A 14,476-nucleotide genomic window follows, 5' to 3' on the forward strand; every position below is an offset into this window, starting at 1 on the left:
TATAAGTTGAAGTCCCGTCTTTTTTCAGCGGAAAGATATTAAGGGGGCAAGGGGGGCTACCATACCATTTTTTTGCATAACTTGAGAAATAATAGAGCAAACAGAGCTGATACACCATCCTTCTTTCAGTGAGTATTTACATAGGAAGAGGGAGGTGAGCCAAATACAATTTTAATAGTATAAGTTCTCAATTTATGTTAACGAAGCCAACAAATGGAAACAAATATGGCATAAAAAGGTATTTGGTTACGGGATATGTTTCTACGATTGTTATAGATCCTTACGCTTTACAGTGTAATGAGGAGAAGAAAGGAAGGGGTTCCATATAAATTTTGTTGTAAAGCTTGAAAAATTATCAACCAATGGAACAATATTTGATACAAGAAAATTTTTGGGAACGAAAAAAATGGGTATGATTATTAAAGATCACGATCTCCATTCAGCAGGGGGAAGGGAAGGCCAGGGGGGGGGGGTTGTATCTCTTATCAGTTTTTTAGCATAAATCCAGAACATATCCAGCAAAAACAACCATATTTTATCAGTTGGATTGTTTGCGTACGATTTATTTGGAACCCTTATTTTTTAGGGCTAAGCTTGAAGAAACAGATTAAAATTATCAGATCTTTAACACAAAACAAAATTCAGAATATAAGTTTAAGTTTTTTTGTGTAGCAATCCAAAACACCAGATGCAGCTCTCATTTTATAGCGGTTGCTTATGAATTATGTTATATTTTGATTTCAAATAATGCCAACAAAAGAAGTAAAATTTGATTAAATTCTGAAAATATCATTCGATTTTGAAAGGTGTAGCAAAGCACACCGGGTCAGCTAGTTAAATATAATTTTGGCATCATTCATTCAATTTGTTGGTCTTTGTATCAGGATGTCCACCTTGGTCAATCATAAGAATCTCCGAGATTTTAGAACATTGATTTTCAAAGAAGTCCAAAACATGATCCAAAATACTCCTTAGGGCACGGTGAGCGAAAAAAGTTTGAAAACCTCTGTTTAAGATGGATTTAAGACTAGGTACGATCCTGGTAAAACTCAAAAGCTTATCGGGACCAAAAGTAAATTTCACCAAATGGGTAAGTCCAGGCGTGTGATTATATTTTATGTCATGCATTTGGATTGTTTTCGGTCTGTCTTTTCAATTGTTTGATATTGTGCGAGTTTTCGGCGCAACTAAACAGCCGCCTCGCGGAAGAACCTGTACGGTACAGCTTTAGTGACCTAGGTCGATCACGTAGAGGCGAGCCTACTACAAAAGACTTCAACGGGAGCACCTTCGATTTGCCGGTCACGAGGGCTGGATTCGATTCTGTCCCAACTTGTTGAAAGAAAGAGGACACAAAAACAGAATATATTTCGGACGTGGGTTACCTTTGAACTCCGGTGCCTCTAACTCTTTTTTTTCTTCAGAGTTTGTCTCGTTTTTCTTTTGACTGGTATGTGTCTTTATATTTTTTTGGTCGTTCTCTTAGCTCCAGAATTGAGTAAGAAATTTTTCGATGAACGGTTCTGTTGTAAGTTTTCCGAACAAAAGAACAAGCACAAGTGTTTCCCTTCGATCGGCTGGCTTGACCCTTTCCTTCTCCACTTGATTTTTGTGGGTTTTTTTTTTGCATGCGGTCAGAACCTTTTTGCCGGAGGAGTCCTGATTTCAGCAAAGAGTTCCCGCAATCGGTTGCTTGTCGAACATTTAACAAACCAGCAGTCAGCCAAGAAAAGAATCGTGAATATTCATGAGGTAACGCCAAGTACCCGCGGAGGTGTTTAGAAGAAGCGCCGCCACCGATGGCTAAGCCGAAGATGACGAGGAAGACTATCGCGCCAGTTGTAGCCATTAGCATAATCCTTCTTCCTGGATAGGAAATGCATCAGCTGCACCAGCGGATACAGGTTTTGCTTTTGAGAAAACGGGACCGCTGCCTGGTCAGATGATGTTTCCGCTTTCCTCTTGTACCCGTCATATATTGACGACAGTGGAAGCGGCAAGTGTTTGAAAACAGATTTTGAGGAAAATTTCTAACGGTATACAATTGATCTACTCGTTCATTGGTTGTTTGGATCATTTGAAATCCTTAAGCTGGGATTTTGGATTAAAATTTCTAGTCCTAAGATTCATACCTATATTGTTCCATTTGAAGCGATAAGTTGGTGGTGGTAATAATCAAGAAACTAGCAAACAAAAATTAAAGCATCCACTATTCCTTGAAACAGTGCTTTGAAACATCGAAACGTCAATGTCTTTCAAGAGGCCATGAAAAAAAAATGTTTGTGATTTTTCTAAGAATCAAAAATAGAAGACCTCTCCCTGTCCAATTTCTTTATGATGTAATGCAAGAACTTCCAGTAGCTAAAACAACCGATAAAGATAAACGAACGACAATCCGAGGTTTGTTTGCGGTTGCGGTTGTTCTCCCGGAACATTTCGGCTTTCGGACCCAACAAGACCAAGATTGATTCAATCAGCATAAATAAAACCACAAACTCATCCATCCTCCTTCTTCGTCGCGATCCGAGGGCCGATATGAAGGAATCCAGTAGGTCTTCTTTAGTCTAGGGAAATCTTGGACAATGTTGTTGACTTGTATCTCTGGCGGAAGAGAAAAAAAAACGTTCGCATGGAAATGTGACCAGCTTCGGGGCGGTCCCGGCCTGGAAGAAACCTATGTATGCTCTATCCGAAGCTTGGCTCCTCAAAATGGCAGGAACTGGGGCAAGAAACCTCAACAACAACAATTTACCGTGCACACTGTGCGGACGATCAACGGATTGTTGGTCGGTGCAACTACTTTTCCGCCATTCCTCTTCTCAAGTTTAGAAATTGGAACTCGTCTATATGTGACTGTACGCCCGTCAAAGAGTCATTTATTCAAATTAAAAAATATTTACAATTCAATGGGAAATAAATACAGCACGTTTCACGGGACTTTGGACGTCCGTTTGGTGGCGCATCTTCTGGGGCTTATAGTTGGATCTAATACAAGGCGGTGGATCTTGTTTCTTCGGACCAATCTAGGAGTGCAAGCTAGAAGGACAGGTCGGTTTCAGCGGACAGGGCGACAACCACCAGATGGCGCTGAATGGGGAGCTAATTTGAAGAGATTGAAATAAAAATTCTTCCCCAGCACTTGTGCAGATTTGCATACATCCAATAGGACCAACACAACATGCATCGGTTCATCCTCTCTGGCTGGTTTGCGATTCGCATAATGGCAATCGTAGTAGCCATTGAAATTCAAATCGAACCAGGCCGGCTGGAATAGCCAGGCAATGCATCGCAGCAACCACAGACCTCAGTCCATTTCGATGCTTATTACCGGATGCCTAATGGTGGCGCGGAGTGATTCACAAAGTGTTACTCTATTTGTACCCCCTTAATTAGTGTGGTTATTTATGGTCAAAGTGAGCGAGGCTTCTGCACTTTTTGTTTGCGTGCAGATGTTCGGGAATGTGGCGCCTGGATTTAGTCTCAGGAATAAACGTATGAAATTGAATTATGGAATATAACTTCTCCCATTTGGTTTCACACTTCATAATTCGAAAAGCACACATGAACCAATTTTTGAAGCTTAAACTTTTTAACTTTTAAATAGTTTTTAGGTTCTGAGCACTTGTTTCTATATCTTCACCTAAAATTAATTGATTCATTCGACGTTCTTGAGGCTTAGCGGCTTTTCGATAATAAACTTTTTGAGTGCGTAATATGAGGTTAACCGAGATAATTATTGCGATTTCGATTTCTATTTCCCGGTGAAAAAATGGTATGGACTCCGTTCGTTTTTGGCAACATTCGATTTGCGAAACATCGATTTGCGAAACATTGGCAACGGTTTTTTAAAACGACATTACCTTAGGGGAGATTGAGGATACTTGATCCCTGGAGATATTTGATCCCTCAGCTATATCTCGAACCTGGATTAACTTACATAGATCAACTGTTCTAGATAAATTTTCCAAATAGAGCAATACAACAAATCTGTTATCAAAAAATTGAAAAAAAAATTTTTTTTGAGTTACTGCATTTTGTTTGAAAAAGCTAACAGCTTTGGGGGTTAAGCCCCTCCCACCAGGGTCCAAAAAATGTCAAGCAAAATCGTTTTCTCTTAACTTAAAATTTCAAATTCTTAATTAAATTTTAATGAACTACTAAAAGTAATAATCTCTCTCGACTCAGAACTAAGGCCAAAACTTCATAATCTTATACCAAGTCCACAACAGTTTTTCAAAAAAAAATTCTCACTTGTTGATAGACAATAAAAGACTGTGCTAAAAAAATGCTATAAAAAGATATTCACAAAAAAAGTTGGTGCATTAATTTTGGTTACAGTCCTTAGTCTTTAATATTAAATTTTTAATGAGATTAGACTCACTAAAGTTGGCTGATCGCCCGAATGTTTTTACTTTTTTTTTGCAAAATCAAAGAAAAATTAAAATGGTTTGATGACAATTATGTATTTTGCGTCCAAAAACATTTTTTTGAGTAAAGTTTGTTCAAATATTCGGGCTGATGTGTTTCGAAGAAAAAACAACTTTCCGAGTTTTTTTCTTCTTGATTTTAATTGATGAATTTCCCAATTATCCTGGGTATTGCCAGTTTTAGGGTTGTAAACTTTGAAATCGAATACCCGGATGAATTAAGGTTTTTAGATAAAATAGCTCGGATTTGCCCTGCCCGGAGAAGTGCGGAAATTTTCTGGTGAGCTAAGGTTTGAATCGTTACATTTTTTTTTCATGAAAATCAAAATTTGTTGCCTGTCGCATTCGCGTCGGGGACTTCGTGCGGTACGGTTCAGTTGGTTTTCGTGCGCGGTAATCGATGATATTTTGAGCGGTTTTTCATTGGAGCGACGGGTTGTATTTTAGTTAAATGGTGCATAATTGGGCTAGTGGAGTGTCTGAGGTTGTAATTGAAAAGTGAAAAGTGATTCTATCAGTAAAAAGCCAGAAATTTGGCTCATACAAACCAAGCGTTTAATCTGAATTTGCGTGAGGCGCCAGAAAAGTGTTTCTGTTTGATTGGGGTGTGATCAGCGGCTGAAACGTAGTGAGAAAGTCTAAATGTGACTAGTTTTACTTTTATTTAAATGCAAAGAAGTATTTTTGTGAAAATCTGTGCCACCGGGGTGTAAAACGAGGAAAATGGTCCTGCCAATATCGTAATTTCAACATCGGCTTGGAAGATTAAGCTTTGTTCTTTTTTTTTGTTTCCTCGGTTCGTTCGTGCAGTTTAGGAAGGGCTGCCTGGCTATGATACATTGCATCTCGCTCGCTCGAATGGCTGAAAGGCGACCAAAATTACTTAGTTCTTCAATCGGTTTCGCGCGGTTTCGTGTAACGTGCTATGATGCGTATGTGAGCCTCGCCTACTATGCGGACTATGACTGGATTAGGCTGATGTCATGCTGAAGCAACTAGCAACGCAACGCAACGCAACGTTCCAATAAGATTGCGTTGCAACGCATTGGTATGTCATGCTGGCGCGACCTGTGACTTTGAAATTCCCTACAAATCATCACTTCTCTACATCTGATAATGCTTTGAATCGTCTCCTTTCTTTCGGGAGCCATCAAAAACTCATCAAATCACGACCCGGATTGCAAGAATGCCAAAATTTGAACCGACAAAATTCCTTGTTTTTTTTGCCGGAACTAAGAGTTCATGAAAATTTTCTCGCCGATTAAGATATTTTTTAGTTTATTATCACAAGTTCGGACAGATCTTCGTACTATTGTGCTTAAAACCCGGAATCACTGCTTCAAATCGAGAAAAAACAATGTTCCTATTGGATTTCCTACTAGTCGCGCTACTAAACACATTGGCATCAGATTGGTCGCGCTACACAAAGCGACCAGTATGACAGGTCTGCGCGATTTCCATGGAGATCAAATGAGAGCTGGTTAGTCGTGTGAACGTTGCGTTGTAGGTCGCGTTGCTAGTTGCTTCAGCATGACATCAGCCTAAGAGTAGCAAACTGTTATACTGAACCGAAGAGACGAAAAGCGTGAGTAAGAGCGGTGGCCGGTAAGTAGGCATCAAAAGCACACGCAGCAAAGATAGGAGCATATAGAAAGTGTTCGAAACAAGTTTTTGTTCTCAGCGCTCCAGGACCGTTTTTGGACTACACTCATAAAATTTATTTGGTGTCTTTTACCCTTTTTTAAGCGATTCACGTATTTTGCTGCCTATAATAACAATTTTATTTTCCTTGATAATAGAAGATAGAAATTTAGAAAAAGATAGATCTAATTTCGTTGTTATTGTTCTTATTTCAATTTCCAGCCATCGTATTTAATCATTCATTGTACCTAACGTTTCTAGCTTTATCATTCGTTTACTTAACTATAACTCTTTATATCATTATCATTTATATCATAACAGTTTAATTAAATTTTTCATTCTAGTTCCTTTTATTTATTCGTTTATTATTTTTAGTTTTTTTATTTATCTTGTTATTTTTTTAAATAATTTTTTTTTTAATTTTTTTATTATTATTATTTTCAATTTTTTATCAGCTTTGAATTTCATTTTGAATAGTGTGCATAACAAACATCACGCTTATTACCACTAAGATATAAAGATGGAGATGAAAAATTAATTAAACTGATCATCCCTTTACTGTATTATTTACCCTTTTATCATTATAATTCACTTATTTATTGAAAACTAATAAAAGGATTACTCCATTTTCATTTTTTATCTAAGTTATAAATGATTTTTAGTGATGGCGTCTTCATGTAACCAAATGTTTTGACCTCGATTGCTTTCACCTTATAATTTAACAAGAATACTTTAAAATAAGTTTTCAAAAAGTTTCAATTAATCTTTTTTTTTTTACTAAAATTTCTGTAACTTTGGTTTCAGCTTCCTATTGCGTCATCTGTCTATATCTTAACTACTAACCAGCACAATACGATACCAAAACTTTCAGTTTCCAGGAACTACAAGCAGAGAATTATTTTTTATTGGCAATTGCATGACATTAACAAAAACAAAAAATCATAACTTTTTTCGTGTCGACACATCCATGATTTGTAAATTAAGTTATCCATGATCAATTTTATTAGTTGTGTTTGTAGGTGTGTAGGTGATTCTATCTAAATCATAAATATATTACATTATTGAAATTTTAAATAACTTCATTTTATCAGTCATCAAATTAAATTTCAGCATCGAGAATGAAATTCAACATCTAATTAAACAATTTCTTTAAATATCAGTTTAAGAAATGTTAATTGCACAATTTTCTAACATATCGTTTCGGGATTATTATTACAATTTTTTTTATTATTTACACTTTACCATCCTTGTGGATTATTACAAATGATTTTATTATTTTTTTTTTTTCCTTTTTCTAAATGAGTTACTTAGTCGCCTTATTTCATGTTTCTTGAATTTTCCTCTGTCAATCACTAGATCCTACATATTACTTATAACTCAACCGAATATCACATAGTGGTTTAACTTAAATATCATATAATTGCTTTTTTTATACTTTAAAACCATTCTATTATAATTTCTATTAACCTGTAATTTTTTTAACTAATAAGATTTATTTTCCATTTATTATGAAAATATCAATTTATTAAAATCAGATATGTAGATGATAGCTTTATACTTTAAAAAATATAACCGCTTCGGAAAACTCTTTAATAACATCTTTTCAGGAAAACATCACGTGATACACAGAATGGCCAGCATTATCTATGTTATATTTTCAAAAACATAAATGTGAGAATGTCTTTTTTTGTTTTCTTTCTTCATTAACACAATATTTTTTTAATTTATAGTTTTATAACAACTTTTTAGCTGACCCGGTGTATCATATGTTAGGAAAGGTCTTTTCATGATCAAAAATGGAATTTCATTAATATCATTATTTCTTGCAGGATATTTGGTGACATTTGCCTTCTGGTGATATATTTTTTAAATTATATTGTGTTTTGCCTGTAATGATTATTCATTCTTATTCTGACAATATTAATGTTTTATAAAAATAAGTTAATTGACATTGTTTCCAGTATAATTACCAAATTCAATAGCAAAACCATTTATTATAACCTTAAACATGTTCCTTTCAGCTCGTAACATCTTTATTGTAAAAAAGAAAGTATTTTTGGCCGAATTAGAAGTCTTAATCACGAACCAGCAAAAATAACTCTAATTTTAAAATACCATTATAATTCAGGTCATGAACAAGTGGAGTTACATTACATAAATCAATCTTACATTTTCTTCAAACTTTACTGAAACTAATCATATTTATTTGCAGCATCGAGAAAGCAGTGTAACATTTGAAGAAAACTATCCCACAATATCTGCTACTCTTCCACATTATCATTCCACAAAATGAAACATTTTTATATTAATTATTATAAATATTTATTATACATGATTATTATTGAATTTTTAATGGTTTTTCATTTCTCACAGATTTGCAAAATAATGTAACTGTTTAGTATATAAAATTATATTTTTTAAGCTTTGTTTTATTATATTACTTTTTATTATATGTAATATTACAATATACTGTATTATATTTTTTATATTAACAACATTTTACTGATTTTATCGTTAATATATTTGAACAACAAGGGCAGGGGCATCTGAGTATCCTCGTTTTACAAAAAGAGCGGGTTACCGTGTATGCTAGTACCGCATTGAATACTAGACGTTCCTCAATTTATGTCAAGGGAATTTGGCATGGTTGAGAAAATAAAGTGTTTGATTACTTTTTGTAAAATAAGGACGCACTCTTTTTTCGGAAGCCTTGGCGGCGGGATTATAATTTGCATGCTATCTTGGTTAGTCAACAACATGGTTATAGCTTCTCGAGACTTTTCCCCTTTTACCCTGGATACCGTTAGTGCCTCTGCTTACGATTCCATCCCCTTAGAAGTCTCATTTGTGGTGAACCAACTTCACGAAACGCATTATTTCACCATATTACGATTTTTTCACTTTCAAAGAATCCCGAACCGAAAACTACAAATCGCACAAGAAACTAACACTCCATCCGTTCTAAAACTCGAATCTAGAATGAATCTCAATTCTTCAAGCTCCATCATTGATGCACTCAAAGACACTCATCATTCATTCATCCGTCTTTTGCACTCACACATCGCTCATTTTTTTCCACACTCTTAGCTCACATAACGCATAATTATCATTAATCCATTCCTTTCTACACTCAGCAACTATTTGCACCACTTAACATTTTCTGTTTACGCATATGTTTTTTTCAAATTAAATTGGGTAATCATGGACTAATTATTTCCATCCAATTCTTGTAGTTCATTTCAATCTATAGTCGTTGGATAAATTCTATTGTTATCAATTTTATAAACATAAATATTTTCCTCGGGCCATATCTACCACATCATTGAGGAGTTATTATTGTGTTGCGTGGTAGCCGAGATGGACGTGTGGGTTATTTTTTTTTGCCACAACCGCGGCGCTGCCGTAAACCCAAGGTGGATACAATACATACATACATACAAATCAAAATTTGTTGCCTGTTAACGGATGGTGGAATCTGGTTCGGTTAATCATTAGGACGAAATCCTGATTCGAATCCTGATTTTGCCTTTAAAACTAAAATTAGATTCATTTTCCATTTTTGAAACCCATCATTCTAGAATATTTAAGAAAATGTTCAAAATAACAAACCTTTTTAAAGATTTGGATTTGACATTTTTAATCTTCATTCTCATGCAGAATTTAAACTACATATAATGGTGAAATAGAATTGAAATATCATAGTCCCATCATTCGGAATTTTCATTCAGATTCATTAGTTGAATTGCGAATAAATAATTGAAGAATGAATTTATATAGAAAATCAAAGATTCAAAATACATATAAGAGATTTCTGATTAAGGATTTGTTATAAAATACAATTTATGGTTCAAAATTTTTGTCAATTTTTGTTTGGAATTAAGATTCAAAAATCGATTTCAAAACAGGACTTTTCATTCGGGCTCGAAATGCAGAATTCAGATTCGGAATTAAAATTCAAAATGGTCCCAAACAAAACACAAAACAGATGAAAAACACTATTTTATAATAAGATCTGAACTGATTTTCAAGATTGCGTTCTATGAAAAATCTTAATTTTAATTTTTTTTCCACAGGATTTACGATAATATATTGTTAATAAAAATAACTCAAGTTTCAAGTTCAGGAAAATTTAGCTGGAAATTGTTTTTATTGCTTTGTTGTTCCACATCATTTAAATTGAGGATACATCAAAAATAAAGATTAAAACTATAATCTGAATTTGAACCCCAAATAAGTTTTTTTCTCAAATGAAGCCCTCAAGATTGCTCATATATTTTTTACAGCTTCAAAATAAACTGAACACTTTTAGGGCTTGTTTTAGAAAGTATTGAATTTAATTGAATAAATATTAATATAAAAGAACTTAAACCCGATAATGAGATACTTTTAGTTTCACTTTATATAAGTATTTCGCAAGCAGTTTAAAAACCGATTGCAGATTTTTCAGCAAAAATGTCAAAAATACGATCGAATGCAGAAAAATCCAGCAATTAGAAAACCGATTGCTAGTTTCCAGCAAAATTTTGGATTGCTGGACGTTTCCAGCAATTTTTTGCTGAAAATCGAGGCAAAAATTTACTGTGTATAGAACATTTTTTGATCATTGTAAACTCAAATCTCCTGAATCTTTTAGTTGTGAATCAATTATAAATGATTCATTCCAGCTCATTTGTTACTGTTTTTTGTTTGCTAGACAACGTAATAAGTGTATTCAATTCAAAGAATTTAAACTAAAATAACGTTCTGTCATTCTTTACCCAATATGGTTTCGAGCTTCGATGCACCAAAGCTCCTGCGTAAATCGGTTTTATGCCATATTTGATATGTTGAATTTATTTTATTATCCTTTTCATGGTTTTCAGGTTTCTCAGGTATATGATGAAATTTGTGAAAAAAGGCTATAGCATATAGGCACAATTTTCCCGTTGGTTTGGATAACGTGCCGCTATTGAGCCTACCCCTTTTCTGATACCTAATACCTGAAATCAAAGATTCACCTTTAAAATCTCGTTTCCATATGCTGGGATATGATTGTTTTACATAACGCGTTTGTTAATTTCAAAATTGCAAACATTATTTTTTAAGATTTCAGCAAGTAGAATTTTTGATGTGTTTTTTACCCCTAAATGTATGCAGCGTCCTTTTGCTTTTTCGCTAAAAACTTTCTGACAGAAAAAAAATTGTAAAAATTAATTCGAGCAAATCCAAAAATTTCTGCAATTGGTACTTTATGCGTTACGACAACACAAATAAACCAAAAAATTATAAATTTTCAAACGTTTTCATTTGATTTTACGTTAAAATTAAAGTTTATTGCAACTTCTTCTTTTCTTAGTAGCGTGAAAATTGCATGTTTTTGTAAATTTCAAAATAAGTGGTTAAACCAGTAATTTTTCTGACTTCGTCATTTTGATGTCCCATCGACCTTAAAACTTTTTATGCGACATTTAAGTGGAAAAGTTTTGCACGATGCCGATGATGACCCCAATTTCTTGAGTTGAAAATTACAAATGATTTGAAAGGCGAATAACAAACGTCAAAAGTGTAATAGGGCTTATAAAAGCAAGATGACTGAACTGAACTGAACTGAGTTTTGAGGAGACTGATTTATTAAAATTTAATAATTTTTATAAACGTTTTTTCTTTTTTTTTTTTTTAACAAATGAGTTTTTCAATTTAAAACCAGAAATAAGAGTTTGAGGGATTTCGATGCTTGGGGAATACAACTTAAACAAATACAAACACACAACAGAACTACAGACTTTGGATGAACTTATGAATATTTCTCACTGAATGGAAAAAGTAAGAAATACATCTGCAACTTTTTGCATTCGAACTGTAAATACTCCTAACAATCAGATCGATTTACCTCATTTATATTATCTATATGCGATATTCTCCTCAATATCCTACATTGTTGATTGAAGCATGTCTTCGCAAAAATCGGTAAACAAATCAGTTTTCTCCAATACCTCCAGGATCTGCAAAAATAATACAGTTCAACTATGAATGCACAATCGAAGACTTTTATAAATATTTTGTGCCTTAAATATCCGTTCTGAAGGTGTGCAAGGTATGCAACTTGAGCATTCCACAGACGAGCTCAGTTTTATGGGATTTCAAACTGGCAGGCTTATTCATCATCTCTCAAAAAACGTGCAGAATTTTGCCTGGCCAGCATTTCATCTCGAAAGACACCATTCAATGATCCTTTGTTTAGAGAAGATTAATTTGATTCAAAGTATAAAATTCAGACATTCAAAGATTCTCCTGTCGTTTTTTCAAATTTAAATTTCCACAGTTGTCTCCAAAAATTTCAAACCCATCTTATATTCGAAAAAATCTTGTACGAAGTTTCAATCAAACTTGTCTGCAACTTTTCGTGAGGGAAAAAAGGTAGGCATAACTTGTGTACAACATTGGTTATAGTCCAGGTACAAACCTTCCACCTAAGCTTCAAACCTAAGATGGAACTCAGCGACAAAAAAGTAGCTCAATTTTAACTTACCCATGAGCGTGTTGATTCTCGTTTTAACACTTTTTTTTTAAAAGAATTTTGCTCTTGATTGAACTTTAATATTGCTCAGGTTTAAACTAAACAAATTTTACGTAAAAATTTTAAACTTTTCACCGGTTCTTTGTCATTTAGCGAAATTTTCGTTATCAAGGAGTTGAAAGAAATTCTAAATAATTATTGCTATGTTAATGGAACAGATGGCACTGCTCGAAGAAGTATTCGCCGAGTTGCCTCATCTGTCGCCGAATATTGCATTGGCGTATCCACGTCACTTTCGGAATCGTCGAGTGAGATGATGAGCAAATCAAAACAGAAACATTTTCGATGTGCATCAGTCGTTGAAAGCGAACATAGTAAAGTGCATCTTTCGATTAAATTTGGTAAGTTTTATAATTAAAGTTTTACCGGTAACGAGTTCAACAGATTGTTTTACATTCGTTTTAGAGTTACATTCCAATCGGCCAGCAGGCAACATCATGACTAAATTAATGGAATGGTTGGCGGCTGCTGCGGCATTTTTCGGCGTTTATTTTGCCATTGTTTACCGCCAAGTTCAGCATGAATTGTTCGACCAGTATATGCTGGAGATCAGGTGGTCCCCGGTGATCTTGGTGCTACTATTCGGGGTAACGTAAATGGCTTTGCCTATCTGAAGGCTTAATTTAATTAGGATTCTTTCACGTTTTAGATGTACTCGGCGTTTGTGGTGCTTTATCGTACTTTCACCTTCAACAATTGTGAAGAAGCTGCCAAGGAACTGCTGGAACAGATTAAGGAAGCCAAGACAGATCTTCGGAGTAAAGGTATGACGCTTAGTGATTAGTCGTTATATGATCGTCCGTAGCTCGTAAGTTAAGTTTTAATAAATGTTAATAATTCTATCGAATCAATCTTATGGTTGAATTTTTCTTAAATTCCGAACATAATTGATATCGTAAACAAAATCCAACAAAATAAAAAACTTTTAGGTACCTAATTGTAAAAAATCCAAAAAAGAAATAAAAATTCAAATCGAATAGAATGAGAATTTTCAATCAAAACGTAAATGTATTCTCTCAAGATCCAAAATATGGTTTTGACAGCTCGTTACATGGACAATATTAAAAAGAACAGTTTCCGTGTTGCTAGATAGTTTTTCCTTAAGAAAACATTATCGATACCCGAAAAAGTCGAGTGGGCGGTAATAGGGCCAGTTGAACACCTAAACGTTTACTTAATTATTTTTAAAAGCGTACATTTTTCGCATTCCACTAATTTTTTCATTTAAAGTAGAGCAGTTTTGAGATGTATTGGAAAAGAAAACGAATAAAAATCTGCCGTCGTTTTTTTATTACACATGTTTGAAGTTGAAAAACCGCTTAACTGGGCGGTAGATGGTGACATGATGGTATCTTAAAATGTGAATAGAAACTCGAAATTCAAAATTCTAAATACAAAAACGGACAGCGTAGCAAGGAAATATCTAAACCGAAATTTTAAAAATATAAAAACAAAATGGAAAATAAGAAAATAAAAAAAAAACAAAAAATAATTTTATCGATTTCACCGATACTTATGTTATATTCTTTGAGAAATCAAATTTAAAAATTGAACGATTATAGACGGATAGAAAATAAACGACGATGACGGATGACGAACAAAGAGATGAGATGTAATGAGAAGTTTTTAAATTAAAATTACCCTTCCGTTCATTTCCAACTTCTTTCACCTTATTCTTAACTGCATAATCTTTCATTTCTTAAATATTCTTTCTCAAAAACATCATTTCAGCGATATATCCGTTGAAATAATTTCTGAATTTATGAACGGTGAATAACTCTCCTTTTTAAGAATCATAAAATAAAATTCAAAAATAATAAATCAAACAATGAAAGAGAGAGGAAAATGGAAT

At 33.9% G+C, this 14,476-nt stretch overlaps 1 protein-coding gene across 1 annotated transcript; it reads left to right on the forward strand.

Annotated features, from left to right (window-relative positions):
• The first annotated feature begins 12,871 nt into the window (after positions 1-12,871).
• On the forward strand, positions 12,872-13,475 carry LOC129740285 (dolichol-phosphate mannosyltransferase subunit 3-like). The gene is made up of 3 exons (XM_055731899.1): positions 12,872-12,965; positions 13,030-13,211; positions 13,274-13,475. Exons 1-3 carry the CDS (start codon positions 12,878-12,880, stop codon positions 13,406-13,408), a joined length of 405 nt encoding a protein of 134 aa, XP_055587874.1. The 5' UTR covers positions 12,872-12,877; the 3' UTR covers positions 13,409-13,475.
• Positions 13,476-14,476: the final 1,001 nt, after the last annotated feature.

This window comes from Uranotaenia lowii, chromosome 1, assembly GCF_029784155.1.
Source record: "Uranotaenia lowii strain MFRU-FL chromosome 1, ASM2978415v1, whole genome shotgun sequence".
Lineage (NCBI taxonomy): Eukaryota > Metazoa > Arthropoda > Insecta > Diptera > Culicidae > Uranotaenia > Uranotaenia lowii.